The 25,899-nt window shown below is 44.4% G+C and overlaps 1 protein-coding gene across 1 annotated transcript in view; it reads left to right on the top strand.

The window, feature by feature from the left end:
• The window catches only part of LOC115319483 (Down syndrome cell adhesion molecule homolog), a 194,265-nt gene that overhangs the window by 153,479 nt on the left and 14,887 nt on the right, over positions 1 to 25,899 (top strand). Inside the window, exons 13-19 of the mRNA XM_040213140.1 lie at positions 691 to 822; positions 5,887 to 6,054; positions 7,844 to 7,914; positions 8,790 to 9,027; positions 11,137 to 11,235; positions 13,918 to 14,109; positions 14,750 to 15,040. Coding sequence (XP_040069074.1) covers positions 691 to 822; positions 5,887 to 6,054; positions 7,844 to 7,914; positions 8,790 to 9,027; positions 11,137 to 11,235; positions 13,918 to 14,109; positions 14,750 to 15,040 — 1,191 coding nt within the window. The remainder of the gene's footprint in view (positions 1 to 690; positions 823 to 5,886; positions 6,055 to 7,843; positions 7,915 to 8,789; positions 9,028 to 11,136; positions 11,236 to 13,917; positions 14,110 to 14,749; positions 15,041 to 25,899) is intronic.

Raw genomic sequence — 25,899 nt, 5'->3', positions numbered from 1 at the left:
TTTTTGTTTTTTTTTGCCTTTAAAGCGAGTTTTTGGCGCTATGGGAGACGAACTCTTTACGCAACTGAAGTTTAGTTTTCTTTCAGGTGCTTTGAAAAGAAGGAGAGAGAAAATAGGTAACAGACAGCAAATTATTCACAAGGAGAATACATTCTGCTCTGCTCATTTGCATCAAACAGCGCGCCTACAGCGCCGAACCCTCTACTAGCGGTGTGGAAAGACCGCGTCCGAGAAAACACGTATACGCATCGCGTTGTCCACGCCGTCGCGCTTTCGCGCTGCGCCGAGGGAGAGGGCTGCCTCCGACGCACCGAGATACCGGATTCGCTGACGCAGCAGAGACGGCCGTTTCGCCCAGCCACCTCGACGGGTCTCCGCGACGATAGATGGCAGCAGCCGTGCCTCGAAATTCAAGATAGAAAGATCCAGAAGCTGCGCGCGTCCATCCGTTTCAACTACGCAAAAGCTGTCGGCGCCAAGGTTCATAAATTTTCGCGGAGTAAGCTATACTTTCTGGCAAAATATTTGTAAAGACTGTCACAAATATTCGCGATTTTGATATGTGGACGCTATTCTCAAGTTATATTATAGCATTTACTGCGTTTCCATTGGAGCCACATTACTGTGATCTTTTAGGAGCGTTGTGTATTTTCTATAGTGACGTAACGTTACTTTCTCTCGTCTTTTCAGAACCTCCGGACGCTCCTCAAGACCTCAAGGCTATGGAGACGACTAGCAGGAGCGTCAAACTGGTGTGGACCGCGCCGTACAGCGGAAATAGCCCAATCACCCACTACACGGTCCAGTACAAGGACGACGGATGTGAGTTGGCTCTTTGTTTAGGCGGGAGCTCCGGTGTTTCCTTGAGCCACCCAAACTAACCCTATTTTCGGAACACCCAGGCTATATGTACTCTCTCCCGGCGTATTTATTACCACCACACAAAATATATATTTTAGAAAAGAGCACATGAAGTAGAAGTTAAATACTAACATTGAAATTTTCCCTTACCCTCCAGTGGCGAGATGTCACGTGTTGTTTAACTTTCAAGACGAGCAGGCATTCTAAAAAACGCCGTACTTTGCGCGCTCTTTTCATTTTCTTTTATTTGGTAGCGTAAGTTTCTTGTTTTTTTTTCATCCGTTTTATAATACTAAACTTCTTGTAACTCGGCGGGAACAAGTGTAGTGCCAACACTGACCCCATATATCATAACTGTTGGCGTCACGTTTGCAGTGTTGCCATTAGGGCATGTGGAAGTGCGAGGTTGACTCAGCGTATATTGGGAGAGTCTGGCCAGTAGACGTGGTGACGAAGTCGCTGGAGAGAAGAAAATTGAAGGACAGGGGGAAAGCGCCGAAGGAGCGTGAGAGGAAGCAGGGAGCAAAGAGTAAACAACCGCCATTTTGACGGAACACGCTTTCGGCGCAGAGCACTGTTGGGGCTACGCGTCGTCTGCTACAGGCCGTCTTCTTTTTTCGCTGAATAATAATTTACGATCAAACGTCAAAAAAACTCCATTCTTTAGCTTTTTAACCCACCGAGGAATAACACGTACTATATCATTTTGTTGTCAAAGCTAGCGAAATAAAAAAAAAACAACGAAATTTGAGTGTCGATCTCATGCATTCCACCGGGCGAATGAATGAAAATGGCGGCCCTCCCTTCACTGCAGTGAGCAGCGTGGAGTTCACGCGCATGCGCTCGCGCCCCTCACTCGGCGCCGCGGGCTGATTGGCTCACTCGGAAGGGGGGCGTTACGCAGGCGAGATCATAAACTGGCCAAACTCTCCAAATATACGGCTCGGCTGGGATGACTAACCTTAAAACGACATCTGTAGGGCATCGCCTCAGAGATGTTGTGCAGAGAGATCATACGGGGAAGAACAGACGTGCTCTTGTTCTCGGACCCAATTTGAAAATTTAATAGGAGCTAGAAAGAATATATATTACTGTGACTCGCGATGTTCGGTATTAGTTCAGATCTGTCTATTAATATGCTGCATAAATTTTGAGGCAACTCGGTGATTCCCAGAAAGTTCGACTGAGATGCTTACATGACAAAAATAAAATGAGATAACTATACTGCTAGGACCCCTTGCGTGTTCCTGAATGTTTGTTAAATTTGTTTTGAAAATGGCGTGTTATTTTCGTGAACTAATGGATTTATATCCGGACCCTCGGATCAGCCCGATTTGAAAAGTCCACCTTGGTTGATGAGACGGTGACGTCTTTTGCCTAAAGCGCGTCGTCTACTTGCGCGCACTGGCAGACTCGGTTCTCTCTGCGTCTCGCTCTTCAACTTCCTCGTTTACCTTCCGAGTCTTGAGCACTCGGTTTCAAGACGATGACCTGTACGGCATCGCTCGCTTCGTCAAGGTCTTTTTGACACTGGTCGCAGCAGCGATCAGAGTGATTGTTATGAAGAGATGTTGAAATCTGGTCGTTCTGACTTGGACCTGGTGGCGACCAGCTCAAGCGACGACGACGAGATAGTCACGGACGAACTCACTATCGTCCGGACGCCCTCGCACGTCTATGCATGGTGGAAGGGAAAAACGCAAGGGGGTGAGAGCGAGGGTAGCACTGCAGCAGCCGAGAAGCGTGACAGTGTGCGGCCATACCGTGACGAGGCGAGCTAATTGGACGACCATCGGGGCACCTAGTATGAAAAGATCGTCCAACTAAATATGATGATCATGTGGTTTATGTTCCCTATGTGTGACCAACTCGGGCAGTGTTGCCTGGTCGCCCGACAAACATTATCAACATCCGTAACTTGATTATTGCAATCACTTTGAGTCTCAAAATTGCGAAACTTGGTGTATACACTAAGTAGCCTACGAGCAGTTAACTTTAAGAATAAGCTACCCGTTTAAATGTTCTGTGTTAACGTCTTTAAAGGGGCCCTCCAACGATGTTTGAACTGGTTTAAATTTGCGGTAAAACGGACCTCATCGAACGCAAGAACATGGGGGAAAACGTTTTCTTACGGAAATTTGAGTTATTTTGGGAAGTTATAAGCAAATTAAAATTACAAAAAAAAAAAATCAGACATTTCTGCTCCGTGACGCAGTCGCAAAAATTAAATTATCAGAGGGTTGGAGCGAAACGCCTGGCAAATTGGCCGCGAGTTGTGGGCATGGCTGCTGCGCCGAGAACCCGCGCGCAACGTCGTAAGTTCCGGCTCTGAACGCGATCGGCGTTACCCATGGACCTGGGCTGTTTATACTTCGGCGTCGGGAAAACCCAACGCGCGCCGGCGCAGAGCGATCTTCGTCGCCCACTGCGGCTCGCCCCGTTATAGAATCCAGCGCGGTAGGATCAAAGCATCGACTCGGCAGAGGGAGTTGCAACGTGATAGGTTAAAAAGAAAAGGAAGTGCTGGCGATAAAATTGAAAAGAAGCATTTATTGTCTACCGAAATTCATACAAAAATCACGCAAGAAAAAAAAAATAAGAAGAGAACCCGATCTCGCCTCCTTTAAGGCATCTGTCGGTCGGCTTTGACGGCTTTGATGCAATCGCGTTTCGGAGCAGCCTTCGAGGCTAACCTACGTATAACATAGAAGGGTGCGTATGATGATTCCTAAATCACGCCATTTACGCGCTCGAAATTCTAGCGCTCCCCCAAATGAACATTCCGGGCTAGCTGCAAGCCGCTTCTACATTTGGCATTTGTTGTTTCTAGCTGGAACACTGCCGGCGAGATACGGCTGGTTTGGCTGGTGCCGCCACTGGCAAGAGGGCGTCTTTTTTCCGCCTTTTTTCGCCTCGTTTCTGCACAATTTAAATATGTTTCTTTCTACCTTCCACTTCTCTCGCTCAATAAAAACGCTTTCTTTAAATAATGACGATGGAACAGACCGATACACGTTGTTTAGTCCGGATTTAAAAAAAAAAAAAATTCTGATGGCTCTTGCCGAATGCCAATCACAAAATGCTTACGCTGATGTCAATGGCTGCGCGTTTCGTTAAGCTGTTTTTTCTTTTTTTTTTCTTTTTTTCTTATCAAATCAAAATATGATGCGTTAATATTTCGTAGCTACTACTTTTTCTCCGAGCATCCGGAACCACTAATAAGGTAATGACATGAAAAGATCAGAAGCTCAAATGTCATATTTTGCTAGCTAAGTTATTACATGCCAAGATCTCACTGGTTGCGCGCAGCGTTACCAAATGTACAGGGATAAGATTGTCACCTACAAGTTGCAAAGGAGGGAAGAAAAAAAACTCCCGCGTCCCTCTTATCCGAACCCTCTTTCGTGCCCCCGCCCCCCCCCCCCCCCCTTTCCCATTTCCGTCGCTTTTCTCCTCCTTGGAGATCAAAATTCGTGCAAAAGCGGTTGTTCCTCCCTGTTTGTCACGCATGGCTTCTACAGCACTGCGGGCAACTATAGTCTGTTGCAGGTCAAGGAACCTGGGCAAGCTGCTCCCGCCAAGCCCTCCGCTCCCTCCTCTTTAGCAGAGCGAGCGCTGGAGAGGAGGCGAGTCCCTCCTCGTCTCCTCTTTCCTTTCCAGGTTCGCGCTGTTAAAGAGGAAGGAGCGGGGGGCTTTGCGCCTTTGCGGACCGCAAGTTGGTCTGCTTCTTGCGCAGGAGTTGTGTTCACACAAATAGTAGAACTCTGATTGGCTCTGATTGGAAGAATAGTGGCTCAATGTTAGTTGGCCCGCTATCCTTCTGATCAGAGCCAATCACAGCTCGGCGTTCTGACTTCACTTCAGCCCCTGCGGAAGAAGCGGACAAATTTGCGCTCCGCATAATTAGATAGAGCAATAAAGGAAATGGTATCTGCCCTTTACAGTAGAAGTTTGCGCGAAGCCGCGCTGCAAAAGCCGGTCTGGCCACAGTAGATGGTAAATGCTTCGTTGGGTCACCAGTCTGGTAGCCGTGGGGACCTCTTAGCGAGGCTTAACTGTCCGGCCATCTACACGATCGAGCCAGCAGCAAAATGCCGGCTTTCAGAGTCATACGTGCAAACGTCGGCAATTTCTATCCCCGTGTGTTCTGCCACGTCTTATCGATGTGTACATCGTTGTCAGGCGGGCATTAGAGTTACCGTCCTCGAACCTTCCGCCATCTTGTGGCGAACGTGCTAGAGGACCATCGGATTAATTAATCGGATCTTCTACCACGACCAACGTGTTTCCACTTTACTTATATACACCAGGCTATGGTCCCGCTTACGTCCTAGCGGGGGTCAAAAGCTACACTCCGTTTCACACCAAGTCCGGCCGGAGCCGACAACACGATCCGATGAACCCCATCAAGCAGCACCAAAAGTACTTGGTGATCGTCGTCTTTGTGCACTTCCTATCCCCAATTTAACCAATCACGCGCACGCAAAAAAGCGCAGGATTACGATGCATTCGCTGTGCGTGATCGGTTTAACCGGCGATAGCAAATGCACAAAGAGAGCGAACGCCGTGATGAAGGTACTTTTACAGCGAAGCTGTTTATAACTAGGGTTCCGTGGATTTTTCGTGTGCTTCAACAAAAACCCTCACACCCTCTCTTTCTCGTCGTTCTGAGCGATTGCGTGCCTAGTTTCCTTCCGCACTCCCGGGGTGGCGGTCCCGTCGCGCCTGTCTACTTTCCGCCGGCTCCTCGGGTCGACGATAGTTCGCACCTGTGTTCAAAATTCTGTGCCACGTCTTTGTCATGTGCTAAACAGCTTCGCTGGTCATTCATCTTCTCAGAGTGAAATGGCTCATGATTTTTACGCTGCTTGATTTGCTCTATTAATCCGTACCACCGGTTGCGGTCGGGCTTGGAGTGAAACCGAGTATAGACAAAAATCCCTAAGCGTACTCCTTAGGACATTGCTGCATTTGAGGGGACTCCCTCGCCGATACCGCCGTATACGATTACCTTTCCATTTACAGCCAAGTGGCACGCCAAGATGATCAACCTAAGCACTTCGGCCACGGAGACGTCCGGAACAGTGCGGGGCCTCAAACCTGCGCTCGTCTACCACTTCAGGGTCTACGCGGAGAACAGGATAGGTCGCAGCGACGCCAGTCATTCTGTCAAGGTCACGACGTCGGAGGAAGGTACGTACGATGGAATATTGTACAAGTTTCTCCAAAACAGAAACGAAAGCTCGTTTCTCGTTCCTTCTCAATCCTGGAACGAGTTCCCCCTACCAGTTCCAATGGGTCGAAAGGAACGCTTTCCCGTTACGTTTCTAAGCTTGGAACGTGTCGTTACCTTGAGTTTACATTTTCGTATTTTAATGAAATATTGTGCCGGATAATACGTAGATAAAATAAAGCGAGCAATTGAAAATAATCTCATAGAACTGCGTGGCGTGCCGCCACGGTCACATTTGTTCCAGTTATTTTGTTTTCGACTATCTCTCGGACGGTTTCCCATTCCTTTCGAAGTCAGAGTTTGAAATAACCGATAATAAAAGGCGAAATCTCTACTAAATTTAGGCATAACTGTAGATATATTTAAAAACGAAAATAAAAAAAATTTGTTCTCGCAGTTATTCCAAAAGTATAACTAGTTCCCGCTCCAGTTCCACCAATGCAAGATGTAACGGCGACCTTACTCTGTTCTTCACAAAAAGAAACGCGTTTCGGGAACGTCGTTCCTCTACTCTATCTCTATAAAGCCAAATCCTTTGAGACATGCGGCAACCTTTAATTCGCATGACGTGCCATGTTTTAACCACTTTCATTCCAAGCGTGACGTCCTGTTTCACGTGAGCGTTGTGGGTTTAAATTTTCTGTGAACTCACGATCCTATCGACCAATCAGGATTTTCCTGTCACAACGCCGACGCCGGAATTTTTGTGTCACAAGCTTTTTAAGTTGCTTCGTCTGGAGAGCGACCTTCTTACTTTAATAACGTTGCACGCGCAGCCGAAGCCCAAGGTAGGCAAAGAGCGAGCGCTGTATTCGGATCCCCTACTGGGTCCTTAACCTGCCATCGACTATAGTGACTCACACGATATATACTGGAACTTGTTAGATATATATAATGCATTAAATGGTGGTAACACTTTCCTGTCTCAATAAAAACTGCGTTGTATCAGTGCATGAGCAGATGTCTCTTTTCAATATATAGAGTCATCTCGCGATAATCATAGGAGCTTCAAAACTTTTTGGTGTAATTCCTGAGACGGAAGCCCAAAATTTCTTAGAGCACGTATCCTCAGTCTCGTGAATAGAAGGCGACGTCCATAAGCCCATTTTTGGGAATCGATAACCTGCTTCCTCCTCTGCATTCTGTTTTCTTGATATGAAGTTTTTGCAAGATGGCTCCATTAGAGCGTTGGTTCCGGCTCTTAACAAGATGAATATAACGACCTCTCGAAAGGTTTAATTGCCTAATGGCAACCACTCGAGACGCTCTTTACTTTCCTGCTTGTTAAAACGACTATTGACAGAGAAAACGGCTTCGCGATAATCTACTGATGAGGATTTTTAAAAGATTGTTCTAATAACCCCGATGACGATACCCGATGTTCCTCTGGGGCCTGTGCTCACGCATTATTCCTATCGTCGTTGATTTTGTCATTGGCGGTATCGGAACGATCTACCAAATTTTTTTGGTGTTAGACCGAAAACCCAAGAAGTGGCCAAACCAAGTCTGCTGCCAAAAGTCCCTTCAAAGCCTAATGAAGCAAAATAGCCCAGCCAACTCGTTGGATTCTTTACAAACGTCATGGTATGCTAGAAGGCCACTTACTACCGTGAAGGCGTAGGCAATGGGGCAATGGGAGGAAAATAGCACACCTCTTGGCCCTTCGTGATTCCAAGCTGTAATTCAATTGATTTTATCGTTACTCGAGCGATAGAAATTTCAATGTCCCCCTATTGCTGTTTTTTTCAGCTCCCGGCGGTCCTCCCACCAAGGTCAGAGCACAGCCTACGAGCTCTCGGTCTCTGAAGATCACTTGGAATGTGAGTTCAACAAGACACACTATACTTTGTTTATTCTGGTCCGCAACTTGTTTTTATGTACCCAATTTGTCTAACCTGGCGGAAGTCTGTTTAACTTGTAAGAGGAACTAAACCAGTTGTACACTTATCCACCAGGAACGCTTCACACTACCAGTGACTAAACAAAGTCTTGGCTAATTGGCATAAATTTGAATGGATCATATAAATGCATAGTGCAAGGGAAATAAAGCGAGGCAAACACGGTCGGTGCGGTCAATTGAACGTCAACATTCAACCAGGTATAGCGATAGCGTTATTAATGCAAAAGCATTAGGGAGTTTTCGTAGATCGTTTTCGTCATCCCGTAACACCCTCCGCAACCCGTTACAATACCCGAAACTCCACAGTCAAGGGCATCGGCGCGCAGGCGCAGTAGCCGCTTCTTGGTTGCGGAGGGCATAGCGGAGAGGAAAAGGCGGTCTACGAAAACTTTCTATTAACGTCCCATGGAGCGAAGCCGGTTTTTGTTGTAACCATCTGTAGCAGCGAAACGGCAGTTAAATTCCCATTAGCCAATAGCGCAGCAACGCAGATGCTCGTCACGGAAGCCCGCGGGGCGCTCAAGGTCAAAGTGGACGCGCCTCAAAAATAAAACAAAGAAAAGCACAGCGACACAGATGCATCGTCATGGAAGCCATGGAGCCGACGGGGTTCGCCGCGCCTGCGCAGTGGCGGAGCGACTGATGCCACCGCCGGAGAACCACGTCCGATATGAAGACGTGGCGCGCTACTTATAAGCATGCACTGCGCGCAGGAATGCTATCGCATTCCTGTACGTAAGTAGTCTTATTTGAATGATTGGTTCCTTCATATGCGAACTCCGAACGACTTCGCAGGCTCCGAACAAGGAACTCCACTTCGGCATCATTCAAGGCTACTACATCGGCTATAGGGTGGCGGCTACTTCGGAACCCTACATCTACAAGACACTGGAGTCCGAAATGGACGCGGGCGAAGGCTGCGTGCTCACGGGGCTGTCCCGCTTCACGCAGTACAGCGTCATCGTGCAGGCGTACAACAAGAAGGGTGCCGGGCCGCCTTCAGACGAAGTGGTCGTCCAAACACTCGACAGCGGTGAGAAAAGACCTGAACAGAATTTTTAAGATATACTAATAGCATTCGTGTAAAAAAGTATTGAGGTTCTACCGAAATCGCGATCACCAGGTTAGCATGCAGTGAAGCCAAAATATTGGACACGGTAATTTTCAGGCCTTAATACTTGCTTCATTTATATTGTATAGGCTGGGTCAAACGTCCTCTTTGGGAAAAAGTAGTACATTAAAATATACAAAATTTTACGTTAACAAAAAACATCGCGAAATATATTCACAGAATATTTACTTTTCTAATAGTGTATTGAACATAAACTACAACCATGAGTAACTTAGTTGCCAGACTGGGTCAACGCGCGGACCGCATCACTGAAATAACAAGTGCAATAAAGGGATATTAAGAAATCTACTTCAGATATTAAAAGTATACTAAAAATCTACTTTAACCGTGCTTTTTTTCTTTCATAAAAGTAAAACAATTAGCATGCTTTGAGTTTATTAATTCTTAACAAAAGGTTAAGTTGAAGTTCTTGAATGTTCCAATGTTATGAATTATCCTGGATAATCCCCGGACACGGAAACCCCAATTGAAATCGCAGGTTTCGGATTGATACTAAGCAGGACTTCCCAACAAATTGTGATTTCTCGAATGTTGAACGGGCACTGAAGTCATTTTTCGAAAAAGTTCGTTTTTGATCTCATATCTTTTTTTTTTTTAATGTGTTTGTTCTCACATTTACAAAGTCCTATAGACCTTTTCTGCAAGTGCGCAGCCATCTTGAATTGACGTCACTTCCAGTATGGGCGAAAGCATTGTTTTGCCTTTGTCACGCCAATAGAAGGCATTTAGGATATAAGCGTAACCGTCACACTTTCTCGTTTTGCCTCCCTTTTATTTTTTTACTATTTGTAGGTTTAAATTTTGGATTATTTTTTCATCGCCCATACCGGATACGCCTATTAGGTCGCTGGGGACGAGAGTACACAGAAAAGGTCTATATTACAAAACCGCCTATCCATCTCAGGGCAAGAAATATGAACACGTGGACTCTTTTTTGTCGCGGACTACACTCTGTGGACCAATGAAAGTCCTACAATACGCGCAAATTCCAAATTATTTTAATATAACTCATTTCGATTAGAGTCTGATAGGTGCACATTCGGATAAGACTCGTCTTGTTCACCGAGGGCGAAGCCATCGCTTGCAACTCGCCGACCATCGCCCTTCATCGACCACTTCACTCGGAAGAAAATTCTTCCCAAGAAGGGCGTGTCGCGTTCTTTGAACACGCTTTTAACGAGAAAATATGCTACGCACCATTGTGATTTTGGGTTTGTTGGGATGCTTAGAGCGTCTAGATTGAGTTGTCATCACAAAAGGACAATCTCAAGGTCGATCTGTGTCCCTTTAAGCTAACTATAATCCGGCCGGTTCTGGATCTGGCGGAATCAAATTTACCTACGCATTTTCAATCCTCGGTGATTCTGCGGCTTCCAAATCTAGGGGATCTAGATTGCCGGAGTAGAAATTGCGATTTGACAGAACTTTCTGCAGAAATATTGGCTCCGGAACATAGTCTCATTTTGAATTTAGCCGGTACCGGTCGACGGATTCGTTCGCTCCTGGTCGACAGGTGTTTTCCCGACTGCTTGCCTGCTTCGGTTATTTTGTTGCACGTTGACTTCAGTGATCTTGTGTTTTACTCCAAACACTATTGTATTATTAGTGCACTTAAGAACTTTATGGGCGTAAGTCATTGCAGTTGGTGCTGCTCGACTGTTCAAAACTTTGAAGGACAGAAATGAACAAGGAAACAAGTTCTGTTTATACTTCACTACTTTAGAAACAAACGCGATGCATCTTTAGCATGCCTTTAGCTTTGCTTTTAACTTTCTCAATAAGAGCAAGTGCCTACTCAGTTTTCTTAGATCGTTGCGAGGGTAAAGTGTCGGATCATGCCAAAGTTGGATACTGCAGTTTTTCCTTCGGCGGCACTTTTTGCACTTGAGAGGTATGAGTGTAGGAAAACGCCTTACAATTTCTGGTACATTCCGGTAGTACGAATACAAGAACATCTTACCAAATTAACTATGGTCTAACATGATCTGTTTGCTTTCTCATTGACACTAGATCCACCCTCTGCGCCGTACCTTCACGCGGAAGCAACATCATTCACTTCAGTTTCGATCAAGTGGGAGCGACAGTCGGGTGATCAAAACCCCGTTGCAGGTGAGCCCGGAATACATACTCAGAAATAAGCGGTGCGAGTATAAAATAAAATTATTCAAATTGTATGTTGAATCACAATATGCCGCTAATTATAATATATGATCCAAAATGAACGCCCACTCGCAGGGAAAAGGTGGGCGATCATTCGGTGGTCAAAGTTAGATCGGGGTTCTACGGTACCGTTTTTTTTTTTTTTTCTTTCTTGAACTATTCTCCTCGTAGAACTATAGTTCCGACCGCAGGGACATAGTCTGTACCCGGTGTACATTCCGCACGTAAAAACTCCTGCTACACGCCAATCTTGACGTATGCCGGCTTTGTTAGCTCACAAAGAAGCCTGCACCATGCATAAATCATCATTAACATACTCTTGAATTTACCAAACTTCGCCAGGCCTCGTCATAATGAAGAATTTAGAAGAAACAAATCCTTGTATAATCCGCGCACACCGAGTAAGTTTTTTAACTTCTAAAACATATTGATTCTACGGACTATAGTCTCGAATAAACAGCATATAGTAGATGTGCACTGCGCGACACTGTTGGTCCGAACAAGAGATAGCAGGCTCTATCGTTTTTTTTTTTTTTTTTAATCTCTTATCTCTTTAAGCCAAATATTTGCCACAATCACTACTAGTGTAGTGGGAAGTGTTCATTTGGGGTTATAACATAAGCATTAGAATTTGATGCCCGCCATTACCTTTCTAAATAAAATTCGAAAAAGATACAATGTCATCTTCGCGCTTCAGTGTCGCGCAGCGTACAGATTGCTCAAGACGTTTCGGCGGAATTTGAACCAATGTTCACAACTTTATATATCGGCCTTAAATATTAAAAAAAATATTAAAATTAAGCTTTAATAAAATGTATAGATACTTAACAACGTGATTAAAGTTGATACATTTTATAAAGTGGTACATTTAGAGTTCATAAAACCATAGAAGACGTTTTTACCTAGTCTTGGTTCGTGAACGCTTTGTTAATTCTACAAGTTCCTTACGTGAAAAAAAAAACTCCAATGACCCGCGTGTATTAAGAAATTGATCTTTTTAGACAACAGAAAACGTTCTGCAGCGTGGTTATCCAAAACTAATCTAAAAAAAGTTTCCTTCTGCTTAAATTGTACCTTAAAGATATCATGAATTATACAATATTATATCCAGATTTGTACAACCCTTAACATACAAAAGACAGTCTGCCAGACATTAGTCACCACGATATCCGTCGTTCGAATGCCGTGTGCCAAGTTTCTCCTTGAACTCGTTGCCATGAGGCATTCGGAGCACGGATCTCGTGCTGGCTTGCATTGGAATGTTTGCAGACTTTCATTTGTATGATGTATAAGCAGTGTAGCCCTGGCTTCACAGAAATCTCGTATATCACAAGCCCAAAGCAATGCACTCAAGCTTCGCAGAAGAGTTGCCAGTATTGCTCAACCGGAAGGGTTTTATAATCCCATATAAGAGCGCGCACCCACCGTTCAAATGAAGTTGAAGTGAGATCATACGCGTTTGTACCTTTATATTACCCGTCATATTGCCCAACTGTTTTGTTCTTTTTTTTTTGCATATAGTAGATTGCATTTTCTAGGGCAAAATATTTATTGAATCAAGATGACGTCAAAAGTGCATTCTAGGACTTTATCAACACTGGAAGTCCCTACTTCTATTGGGATACTGTTGAAAAATTTTCATCCCGTTGAAAACGATGAGCGATTCAAATGCGGCTAATTTCGAGGAAATACGGTGATTAACGGCCGGTTATGAAATTGTGTGTTTTGATCTGGTATACAGTCGACCTTTAAGACACTAGAGTGACCTGAAAGGACGGGTAAAAAAAATTGTTCAGTTCTCTTACGGACCTAGGCAGAACTTATATTTCTTCAACGTTTGGTTAGCATTGAACTGGAGAGAGAATTTACCAAAATAGAGGACTTCATTCATTTTCACTGCTAAGCTTCGATGCTTGGGTATGCATGCAGTCCGCATCATGATCATTTAGACCTATTCAAAAATGTGACTGATTTGAAAATACAATGCTTTGAGGATCAGATTTCACAACAATGTTGAGATTCTTGAATTATATTAATATGAATCCACGGGAATATAAAAAATCGTAAGAAAGAAGAAGAGATATTGAAAACGTGCGCTTCGACCTTCAGAACACAGGTTAATTTAAGATATATTCAACGAAGCATATATTGTATTATCTTACATTGAGTGAAAGGGAATTCTATTTTGATCGTTTTGTTTTAACGTATAAATATTTTTGAGTAATACACATCTTCGTTGTGAGGCACTTTATATTCAGCTTTAAAATATTTCAATCGCTGGATTATTTGTTTCGTCAGAGATCCGTTGTTATTTATTGAACTTGCTAATTCTAAAAAAGTTCCCATTACCCCTTAAAATTATGTGTAGCTAGTCTGAGGAAAATGACTCCATCATGGCGTGAATGTCGCCTACGAAACACGTCCGATCTAAAACCGCGTTTCAGTTTAGTGAATCTGGAGACTTATCGTTCATATAATCATTGAAGGCGTTTTCATCTTATTTTTATTTTTTTGGTTCCTGAACGTTTTAACCATTTTGAGAAAGAATTGTGACACGTTATCTGACACACATTATTTAGATTAACTCTAACTCACCCCACCGACCATTGTTCCATCGACCTTACATTTCAGGTTACGTCGTTCGTCATAAAGAGTCAGGAGGAAGCGGAGACTGGCACGAAACGCGCGTGCAAGGCGACCAGAACGCACTCACCATCGGTGACCTCAAGTGCGGCTCGGCGTACCAGTTCACGGTGCGTGGATACAACGCCGCCGGTGCGGGAGACACCAGCGACGTGCTCACGGTCAAGACCAGCGGCGCAGGTAGAGCCCCTCGAATCCGCTTCATTTCTCACAAGCCTAGCTGGCAGACACTGTGCCGAAGAAACCCCGCCAAAGAATAGTTCGAGCCTTTGCATCTGCGAAATTTTGACGTCATCGCCGTGAGATCGATCGAAGACGCTGATTGGACACGAGTGCTGTGTCAGCATTCGACTGGGCCTCGTGGCCAATCAGCGCGTCGAAGGACGCTCGGCATGGGGCTCGGGTGCGTATATGCCAAGTCGGCGCCATTCGACCGCGATGAAGGTTCATGGAGGAAGAGGAAATCGTCCGCATTCCTCAATTACTATAGGTGGTCTTGGATAAACGCAGAGTCGCACGCGTTGAGGCGTTGCCACCCGACATCCCAACTTCTTGCCGTAAGTCACGTGAAACCATAACGCCACGTGACGTGGCACGCACACCACAGACAAAATTTAAATCTGACGGGTAATTCCGTTCGTGGAGTTGGAGCGGTTGTAGGGTTCTCTCTTCGTTATCTTTCTGTGCGTTCAAAATTGTGCCCGCGTATAGTGCACTAGGGGGGCGACCACGGATCGATATTTTTATCACTCCACCGAGGGAATTCCACTTGAGCCAGCTTCCGTTACGATGCAATTCTGCGGCGTCTCTTTTGCACCAGCGCCCGTGCCACCGGACCGGCAGTCCCTGCTGCACTACAACGCGACCAGGGCAGTGGTGCAGCTGAGCACGTGGCACAGCGGGGGCTGCCCGATCCAGCAGTTCACGGTCAAGTACCGGCGCCAGAAGGACCTCGAGTGGACGACGCTGCAGACCGGGCTCCTCCGGGACAAGCGCCTCGAGATCCGGGACCTGTCGCCCGGCACCTGGTACACGCTCCAGATGACGGCGCATAACAGCGCGGGGGTCACCGAGGCCGAGTACGCCTTCGCCACTCTCAGCAAGCACGGAGGTGAGCCGCCATTAGGGCCATTACGTGTGCGCGCTGCCGGTCACCCACGGCTTCAGAAAAGTAGGACGTGACTTATGACGTTTATCGCTTCGTGGTTCGTTATTGGGCGTTCTCGTCGGCCAGTGCCGCTGTCTCATTGCCCGAAGAGCGACGGTAAAATGTTTGGTACAGTTTGTACTCTTGCGTGCTTACGCGTACAGCTTAGGTTTCTGCCTAAGAGGATCCTAAAATTAATTTACGCATCCTGTTTCTTGCTCTCATGTCCGTCTCTCGACGCACACTATACTCACAAAGCGAAGCGTGCACGCCCTTTTCACAAGGGCGCCGCCATCTTGAATTGTCGTCGCTTCCAGTATGGGCGAAAACATTTTTTTGCCCTCGCCACGCCAATAGAACACATTTAGGTGTAAGCGTAACCGTCACACATCCTCGTTTTGCCTCCCCGCTATATCTTTTTTATTATTATTTATAGGCTGGGCAATGTTTTATCATTTTTTCGTCGCCCATACCGGATGCGCATATTAGGTGGCGGGGTATGAGAGTACACGAAAAAGGTCTATAGTGCCCCAAGTACATTTTTTTTTTTTTTTTTACCGTATATAATATTTTAGGGCTACCCCCAGGGTGGAGGCTAAGAAAATCAAGATGATTTAAATCAGGATCTAAATCAGATTTATATCTCGATGTAAATCAAACCAGCTTTACTATGATAATTTAAATCGAACCTTTTCCGCAAAAAGAATCCCGAGAACATTTTTTTATTTGCCGTTTGCCTGTTACCTGATGTTTTCTGTGTGCATTTTTTTTTCTATATAAATCAAATAATTAACATGAAAGGTTTTTATCAAGTTGCACACGAGTAAAAAGGCAGTGCTTTTCCAGCAAATGGCATCGTTGAGCTTTCTTTCTCTTTACACTTCGTTGGTCCCTTACGTGAAATCCTATTGCAAGCAGATCACAATACGATATAAAAAGCAAATGAAGCATTTTAGTGAGCGTGGAAATCTAGCGGTTTTTTTTTCTTATGAATAAAAAGTTGCTAATTGTAATATGCTATATTTTAGGTTACAATAACTCTTTCTTCGGCGTTCTTCTTAGTTATTGGACGGATGGATCAATGAATATGCAATGTTTAAATATACATTTAGTGATAAAAATTCCATATTTCTTAGCTGCAAGGGTTTAAATGAAATTATTCTAGTTTAAATAAGTAAATGTTACTTAAATCAAAAAAACCTGATTTATTACCTTTCTTAAATCTTTTTTGTTGCGTTTTGCCGTGAAGTACAGGGTGAGTCAAAGGCATCAATGGTAGTTTGATGAAATGGCATAAATCAGTTTCTGAACGCCTCGCGCTAAGAATTTACAAAGATGTGGCCGGCGAACGTGCAATAATGAAATAAAAAGTTCACTCAACAAACTTACTCGAGTAAGTTAGGATTCAAAAACTCGAAATATCTACCTCCTGTGGCGACGTGCTAACCAATGGTGTCTGATTGGCGTAACAATCGACAGATGTCAGCAGTGCTCTCTGCGTCGACAGGGGGTCGGCGCAGAGCTTTCCACTTTAGGACCCGTTAGAAAAAGAAAAAAAATCGGTAGTGATTCATGCTCCGGGACAGATTTAAGAAACACACCCTTCGCGCTTTATATGAAATGCATTGGTTATTTACGTGTTAAATTTTCGTATACACTTTTGTCTCGTTGATGTTCATTTATAATCTCCTACGCGACGTTTTTTGACCAACGGTTAATCGTATTTTGGATGAAATGATTGCATCTTCAGCACCCGTACTATTTTAACTCCGGCATCAAATCCTTGGCTCGTGCCATCAACGGACAAAATATAAAAGGGTGGCCACAGAACTGACTTCATAAAACATTCAAAACACCCGGCGGGACAAATTTGAAGCTGAATTCGAAGTCGAAAAACATATCAGTGGAAGTTCCAGCAGTATTTTCATGTGAAGTTTGTCACTTCATATTGAAGTTTTGGCTACCCATTCTTTTTATCTGATTTGGTATCGGAACTACCTTTTCTGCTTTCCATTCGCACAGAAAACTGTTCCGATAGACGTAGCAACGTATTCAAATGTTTTAGACAGATAGGGAGAACACCAAACTGGTCTTTGTTTTTAATTTTGCTAGAACTCTCTCAGACCCGTGTAAATAAACATTTCACATCATAGTTCAATATTAAATGAGACGTTCGGTCGAGACTCCATTTGAACATCATGAATGCACGACAGAAGTGTTAATTCGGTTGTATGTCGTTATTGCCATTACATCGAACAAAGACGGATAAAAATAATCATCAAACAGAGTATACATGATGCATGAATTTCCGCCGGCTCAGTTTTAATTGAATCGAGTATCACGCGCGGCGTAAAGCGCGACAACTGGTCGCCAGGGTGTCGCCATCAACACTATTCAAAAGTTTTGTTCTAAAAGGAATAAAAATAAAAATGGCTCTCGTGACATGCGAACGGCGAGGCTTCCCCATGGCCATCCTGCAACCGATGAGCATTCGTTGCCTCTGTGTGCAAACAGGGACACAGCTGGCACGCACAGGCAACCTCTCGTTCTTTCTTTCTTTCTGTCTCTCTCTCTCTCTCGAATCTAAAAAGTCGTCAAAAATACTAGTGTGGTGGAATGTCTTCGCATGTGGTACCAAACGTGAAGTTCGACACTATACTCGTTGTTACCTCAAGAGCCGTAGTAAAAAAAAGTCCGGCGCCTCGCGGAGCGTTATTAATGTTCCCCTTTATGTGGAGAATTAAGATATATGTAGGCGCAGTTTAGATTAGAAAGACGTTATCTTATCGAGACGAACACGCTTCAAACGCCAAAAGCATCGCTTGTTCCTCCGACAACCAAATCTTGTAAGAACTACTTCACGCCGCGTATGAAGAATGCGCAAAGCGTGCTTTCTGCTGGAAATCAGAGGGGGCAGTAATAAAGTTAGTGTAATTAAATACAGTAATTAAGTAACATTATGCAGTAATGAGTAATTTAATTTATTGCTTTTTGCTGTAAGTAATTTAGTAGTATAATTAATGACCACAAAACGATAATATATAATAAAGATACTGGATCACTTTTGTTTGTTCTATAGTATGTCTTGGTCCGCACGCAAAAGCCAGGTACATTTTATGCGATTGCAAGGGCAATAATCCTAACCTCGTTTATTTCATTGCGCAAAAAATGAAAGTTGGTGAAAGAGATTCGTAAATCCACTGTTTCGAAAAAGTACCACTTGTAAACAAAAACTAGTTTCTGGTACATGATTTATAGGCCTTAATTGTATATTATGGTAACTACCTTTGTTTTGCTTCTGGGCACTTTATTATAATTTGTAATAGGAGCATGCACATATTTTATAACAAAGTTCTCTTTCTCTTTTTTTCAACAGTGCCCGAAATGTCACCAGCCTTCCGTTTTCTACACAACGTTTTAGATTTTATCCGCGCTTCCACTCACTTAATGTTTACCCGCATTTAAATGTATTAGTCAATTGTCTGCATCTGTAAGTTCGCACTTGCGAATAAATGTAATTTCATTGTTACGCTCTTTTTTTCTTCCGTAAGTCATTTTATGACTTACGGAATTCATTTTAATTACCATTGTAACTTGTCCTCCGTTTTCATTCTTATTTCTGCACGTGCTTTGGAAGTAAGTAATTTCTTAAATTCGATATGCATTTCGAAAAAAAGTAATTTCACTCGTCTTTTTTATTTATATATGGCTGGAATTGGTATACAGCCTCTACGAGCTTGTCAGCCTCTTTACAACCTATGTAAATACTGCAAAAAGTCCCGATGACACCCCTTTTGCAATGCGAGGAAATTTGACAAAGTCAGCCGGTACATTCCATGCGTGCATAACTTGCACCCTGCGCAACCTTGCTAGCGCAAACTCGATATCGACGCCACATCGAATTCGACTTCGAAAGGTTTTTTGCGGGTATTCATTTTTACCTCTTACGTTGGTTCCCGAAATTGGCACTTTCAATCCTTCGATTCTTCGTTTCACTGCACTCTAAAAAAAAGCTCGTGCGTCTGCATTCCCGCACAACACTCGGAGAGTCAACCACCGAAACTTACGGAGGGTGCTCAGCGAATGACAATGCCGAAACATATGTTTAGACCAAAAAACGCAGTCTGAGTTGTGAGATTAAGCAATGCAAGCGTGACGTTTTGCATTGCTTAATGTCACAACTCAGACTGCGTTTTTTGGTCTAAACATATGTTTTGGCAGTGTCATTCGCTGAGCTGCCTCCGTAAGTTGCGGTGATTGGCTCTCCGCGTGTCGTGCGTGAAAGTAGACGCACAAACTTTTTTTAGAGTGTGTAAGTCTAAACGCAGCCTACGCTACGAGCTCACGGGACCAATCAAACAGTGTTTAAAGTGCACCATCATGGTGTTCCTCGTGTTTCTGTACATGTTCTACCATCGCTGAACCAATCATGAACAAATAGGGCCCAATGACTTGCGTTTTTTTTTTAAAGTTGATTGAAAGGTCCTTTTAGCTCGTAGCGCCAGCTGCGTCTGGACTGAAGCTGAAGCGAAGTATAGTAGACGTGGTAACAGCCTTTCAATACTAAAATAAATTAAAACAAAACGATGATCTGTTCGCGCTATGGGCGTAGTATTAGTGAGTAAAGTGACTGCGTCAACTTCCAAAAACTCGGCATCTCCAGGGCCCTGATTCGTTATCGTCAACAAGCCGCCTTCTACGATATCTAGCAGTTAATAGACTCATTACCTGGTTCAAATAACACCTAGCGGCAAAAATGTACAACCTCTCCCCGAAAAAAAAGTTACAATGTTTTTTTCATCACAAAAATCAACTGCCCTAAAATTTCGTAAGAACGCCCACTCAAAGTGAAGACATAGTTGGCGGGGATGCGACAGCAAAATTTTATTAAAAATTAGTAATAAATACTCGGGTGCACCCGCCACAAACCTTGTGATGCGGGAACATATATCGCAGATCGCGGACACGGCAAGTTCGCGTTTCACAATGCGATAAACACCCGCGGGAATATGCTACAAACTCCCGCGTCACGGGAAAAGAAACTGCAGGTTTCGGACGCATCAGGTTCGCGTTTCACGTTGCGAAAGACACGCGGGAACCCGCCGCGATCTTGCATTTTACGGGAACGGATGCAGCAGATAACGGACGCGGCCATCTTGGTAGCGTAAAGTATCTTGAGTTTCGGTTTCTCCGCATGTCCAGAGCATGGACGCTCTGCCACTAAAGGCCCGTTCACACTCTTGCGACCTCTTAAACCTGGGTTCCTTAAAACTTCTTAAACCAGAGAACACACTGGCACCATCTATTGGGAATGCAGTGTAAACTCGGCGGTCCGGCATATTTTTTTTTTATTTCTCGAGCAATATCCTTTCTTTTTTGGCTTGAAAAACTTTTGTCAATGTTATAAACGAGCCTTTCTATGGGTATTACGCACATTTGACCTCGGAAATCCCGCAAAACCTTCGCTTTTGTGAAATGCAGTTCTAGGGTCACCGCATAGATGGTGCCACAATGTCAGTGTGTTCCCTCATTCTAGAAACATTTAAGAAGTTGTAAGAGATCTCGTCTCTCTCAGTCGTACTCGGTCGCAAGAGTGTGAACGGGCCTTAAGTGCGATTCGGAAACTTTATTGTTTTCTGACTTCCGATCACCCAATGTGGGCAAAGGACTTTCATCCTTGAAAAAACTTTTAATTGTTTTTTCGATGCGAATACGCATGAAGTCGTAATGTCTAGCTGTAGACTGCTCTACGCCAACAACACTCGACTCAAGGTGTTTTTGTTTTTGTTTTTTGTTACCGGCGAAGCTTTTTTTTTTTTGTAGAAATTTGTTTTTTCTAAGGAAACTGCGCCTTGGGCAAGATATTTCAGGCGTTGCAAAAAGCTTAAATTGATTTAAGATATCATTGATCTCAAGCACAGTTGACGGATGTTGCGCTATTAATGAAGATTTGTTCAACCCAGGCAGGATAACTTCATTGAATTTATCGAAACTACCCCCCCCCCCCCCCCCCCCCCGAGCTTCTTTGCATTAAACACAATTTTACCTCGGCTGTAACAAAACAAAAAGAAAAGGAAAGGACATTGTGAAATGATGTTGGCACTGCCCGTGTTGCTCAATTACGTACCAATCCGACTGAAGTGTCCATTCGGCCGACGGGTCAATTGGGCTTAAAGTTTTGATTCGGCTGGACGCTTTAATTCGGCTGGATACACAGTTCGGCTGGACTTTTCAATTCGGCTGGACGCTCCAATTCGGCTAGGTACCCAGTTCGGCTGGATGTTTCAATTCGGCTCAACGTTCTCAATTTGGCTTAATTCTCAGTTCAGCTAAAGCACCTCAAGTCTGGCTTTGGCTGGTTTGTGTAATCTAATCCTCATTTGCCTCGGCAGACTAAAGTTTCAAATTATCACATTTCTTCAAGCTAGTCGAACTGCCCGTGTTCATTTACCATTTGTGTTTGTGTTGTGTCTTCTTGAGCTTCTGTGCACACACCAAGTCTATGATTCAAACTGAGATGGTTTATTACCTTGCCTACAGACTGATTCACGAACGTCCGAGCTTTGCTTCTTTCAGTGCCGACCACCATCTGCATCAATGAGCGGTAGTCCCGGGTGTTTCACTTGTCCAACAACTGAGGTGGAGAAAACCGGTACAACCATCGGTCGCATGACAAAGCAGTATAGTAAGGTTTCCTTTTGATTGGTTGTTTTTAATGGGGCCAAGAGGCACATCATTGCACAAAAGTCACAGTAAAAGAGGGATCATACCCAAAGAGAGTATGCAATTTCTCATTTAATATGATTTCCAATTGCAAAATTAGTTGTCCCTCATCTCAACTGCGTTTATCCAGCCATGGGTACATTGTTAGGTGAACAGAGGAGTTAGTGGCCTTCTTTTACAAACACAAGTCTCGGCTGTAAGCGAAGCCTTTTGTCACGCTTGTTGACTTACAGCAACAGTTGGTTCCCGTGGTGAACCCCATACTTTATTCAACAGCGTACTGGCTAGACCAGACTTGCTTCGGATGCTTATTCCAAAAAGAAGAAAAAAATTTGTTCCGTGCTTCACAGAACAGGTCTGTAAGATCATCAAGGTTGAGTAAACGGTGCTAATGACTCTTAGATGCTCATGCCATAGTCAACGTCTATGAGAAGATACGTGCATTCTTTGAACGACATTGAAGATCAATCAACCAGTTTGTGTTTTATTGTGCTCCAAACAGCTGGTAAGGCTTTAGGAGGGTTACATTTGCACAAAATGAAAGACAAGAAACCTAAAATATTTACGTGCTACGAAGTGGGCACCCTATTACATTCTTGTAAAAATGCGCAAAAGTAGTAAAAAGGTCCACGTCGGGGTAAAAAAGTCTTGTCGCATATGAGTTGCATCCATGTCAACAAATGACTAAAATACAGGTTAGAAGGGTAAAAAAAAAAAATTCGGAGATCTATTTTGTTGTTGGGGGACATGAACTGAGGTTCTACTCCATAACAGGGAAGAATTAATAACAGCATAAAGCGATTCATATAAGAACACTATTTCGCAAACTAGTTATCTCTTCGGAAGAGGAAAAAGATCAAGAGTATCCAAAACACGCACATAATCATGACTTTGCATAATCTTTTTGGTTATGATCCTCTTTTTAATTGTGATGTCTGTGAAACGATGTGCCTCTTGGCCCCATTAAAAATAACCAATCGAAAGGAAACCTTACTATACTGCTTTGCCATACGACCGAAGGTTGTATCTGTTTTCTCCACCTCAGTTGTTGTACGAGTGGAACTCCTGGGACTTCCTCGTTTTGATGCGGATGGTGGTCAACACTGAAAGAAGCGAAGCTCGGACGTTCGTGAATCAGTCTGTAGGCAAGGTAATAAACCATTTCACTTTCAATCATAGACTTGGTGTGTGCACAGAAGCTCAAGAAGACACAACACAAACACAAATGGTAAATGAACACGGGCAGTTCAAATAGCTTGCAGAAATGTAATGATTTGAAACTTTGGTCTGCCGAGGCAAATGAGGATTAAATTACACAAGCCAGCCAAAGTCAGATAGAGGTGCTTTAGCTGAACTGAGAATTAAGCCAAATTGAGAACGTTGAGCCGAATTGAAACATCCGGCCGAACTGGGTACCCAGCCGAATTGGAGCGTCGAGCCGAATTGAAACATCTAACCGAACTGGGTATCCAGCCGAATTGAAGCGTCTAGCCGAACTGAAACTTTAAGCCGAACTGGGTATCCAGCCGATTTGCATGGAGCGTCCAGCCGAATCGAAACTTTAAGCCAAATTGACCCGTCGGCCTAATGGACACGTCAGCCGAATCGAGATGACACCGTGTTGGTTCACTCGGCGTCCGCAACGTAAGTTTGCGCCGCCGCCGACATCGAAGCTTTAGCCACTGCTATGAACCTAAGTCGAACGCCACGTTCGATGTAATCGAAAGTGGCGTTTGACAAAAACGACAGCGAAATCCCGTCTCTGTGAGCGTTGAGCAAACAGACAAGCCGTTCGTGTCTTTTGTTCTCTATTCTACATGAACGCGCTTTAAATTATTCAAGAATTTTTTATCAACGAACTCTTGTTTAGTTTTAGAGGTGTTTTACAAACTTCGTTTGCCGACGCCAGATCAAATGTATAGAAATCGTTGCAAAGTAATGAGATTGTTTTCTGGCTTTCCAAAGTAATTAATCCTTTTTAAATAAATATGATATTAAAATGAGGGCTCTGTGGTGCTTTCAGCTTTTTTTTTCACTTTTAACCATACGCATCTTCAGTTTTAGTTGGTGGAGTAGATTATTCAAACTGTAATTTTTTTGCCTCGCTTAACAGCCTTGGTCTCGTCCGCAAGCAATGAGCTGCTTGCGCATCAAGAAAAACGCCAGGCCGGTACTACAACGTGCATAAAAGAAAACAGAGTTCAGAAACGTATTTGGTACAACTTCGTAAAAAGTTTAGGGCCCAGTTCAATAGTTGTAAATGACTTCACGCCGCGCGATTACGTCCGTATGTTTCTTCGCATTGTCACCGATTGTTTTTGTCAAAAGTTGCGTCTCAAATAACAAAAAAAAAATAAGAAAAAATTGCGAACTCCGTTTACGTTAGCTTTCACGCCACACAAGAATCGAAGGTTTATCGCTGCATCTGCAGCGGAACGCAGCAACGCGTTAACAACACACATCTCGCAGGAAGCGCTGGTCGATGTTTACAAGGGGTCTTAGCAGTTCGGGTCACTGCTTTCGTTTTCTCGCCACTACCAAGATGGCGGACGTCGTTCTCGGCGCCCTACTAAATGGCGCTTTAGATTTCGCATATGGTCTATATTATACGTGAGAAAAACTCGCGTGTCGTGGCACCTGGTATCGCGCGCGCGGGTTTGCTGAAAAGAACGCGTGAACCCGACGCAATCGCGTGTCACAGTAGCGGATACCGCAGATCGCGTACGCAGCAGACTCGTATTTCGCGATACAACATACACCAACACACTGTTTACCTTTTCTTTTTTTATAGCCCGCTTTAAGCGCGGGCAAAGCGGGCTTGTCTGTAAACACTGTGTTGGTATACACACGCGAGAACAGCGCGCGTGTCCCGGGACTCGATATCGCGCGCGCAGATCTCTGTCGAAAACGCGGAAACCCGCCGCGAACCTGCTTGTCACACGTAACAATACCGAAGATCGCGCGGTTGATTGATTCCCGTTGGACATCGGGTGATGTCCGATGGAAATCGGGGGGTGGGTGATGTTTCGAAATTTTGATGTAATGAATATTTAGTTAGAAAAAGACGGAATGGACGATCTCTCGGGGGAAGGCGTTCATACCAGATTTTACGGTACGCATTGCAGAATGCACGGTCTCCTTTAAAACGTAGCGCTCGTGTCCAGGTCAGTTGCAAAAGTTTCAGAGCTAGCCGTTATCTTATTCAAAACGTTATAAGTGATTTTCTGAAACTTTTCGATCAAAAAATGAGTCTGCTCCGCGGTAGTTTGCGGCACTCAGTCCCATGTATTCGAGCGCTACGCCGGCCACCATTTCGCCGTTGAGAATTTCCGAAAATCGTTTGTAACTTCGGAATAAGATAAAAACTCGTTCTGGAATGTTGACTTCTCGTCCGGATTGCTAGCGCTACATTTTAGCGGAGACTAAGCGTTCAGCGAATAGTAGTTTACGTTTTGCGATTAAAAAAAGCTATACATTTTTCAAGTGGACATCCTGTACGATAGCCTCCTATAAACTGACAAAGCCTGGCAGATCGCAACAAGAAGCGGCCGCCGAAATGGAAAAGCTGGAGTGGCAGACAACGGATGAGAGGAGGAGCCACATGACTGGCGCCCCGCAGCGGCGAAGCGCCGAAACACACTTCTCCCGAGCGAACAAGTGTGTTTCGGGTCCTCGCTGCTGCAAAAGCTGTGCGCTGACGTCCAGGTTCCCTGAGAAATGTCTCTTTGATGCCCTGTGCTACCAGATACACGCACTCCAAATCTGCGATTGGGCACTCTATGTGGCTCCGTCGTCGAACTGCCAGGCTTTGAGTATAGAGGAGGCGATGTCTGTACTATCGGGCCTTGATAAAACGCGAGTGGCACAGGACGTGGCTTTAAGTATGCCTATATGTGAGAGTGTTTCCAGCTGCTCGATCGGAGCCACGTAGTTTGCGGACGAGGTGAAAGTGCCGACCGGTCTGCAACTGTCTCAAAGCCCGCTAATCTTCTCGCCGTCTCGCGGCAACACACGCATGTGCGTGAACAAGCCATTTCCGCCGGGGGTGTCCTCTATGAAATTGCAAACGCTCGCCTACCTAGGCTCTCTAGTGGCTGGAT

The sequence above is a fragment of the Ixodes scapularis genome, unplaced genomic scaffold (assembly GCF_016920785.2).
Source record: "Ixodes scapularis isolate PalLabHiFi unplaced genomic scaffold, ASM1692078v2 PGA_scaffold7__128_contigs__length_106722199, whole genome shotgun sequence".
NCBI classification, from domain to species: Eukaryota; Metazoa; Arthropoda; class Arachnida; order Ixodida; family Ixodidae; genus Ixodes; species Ixodes scapularis.
This window is presented reverse-complemented; position numbering and strand designations above follow the sequence as displayed.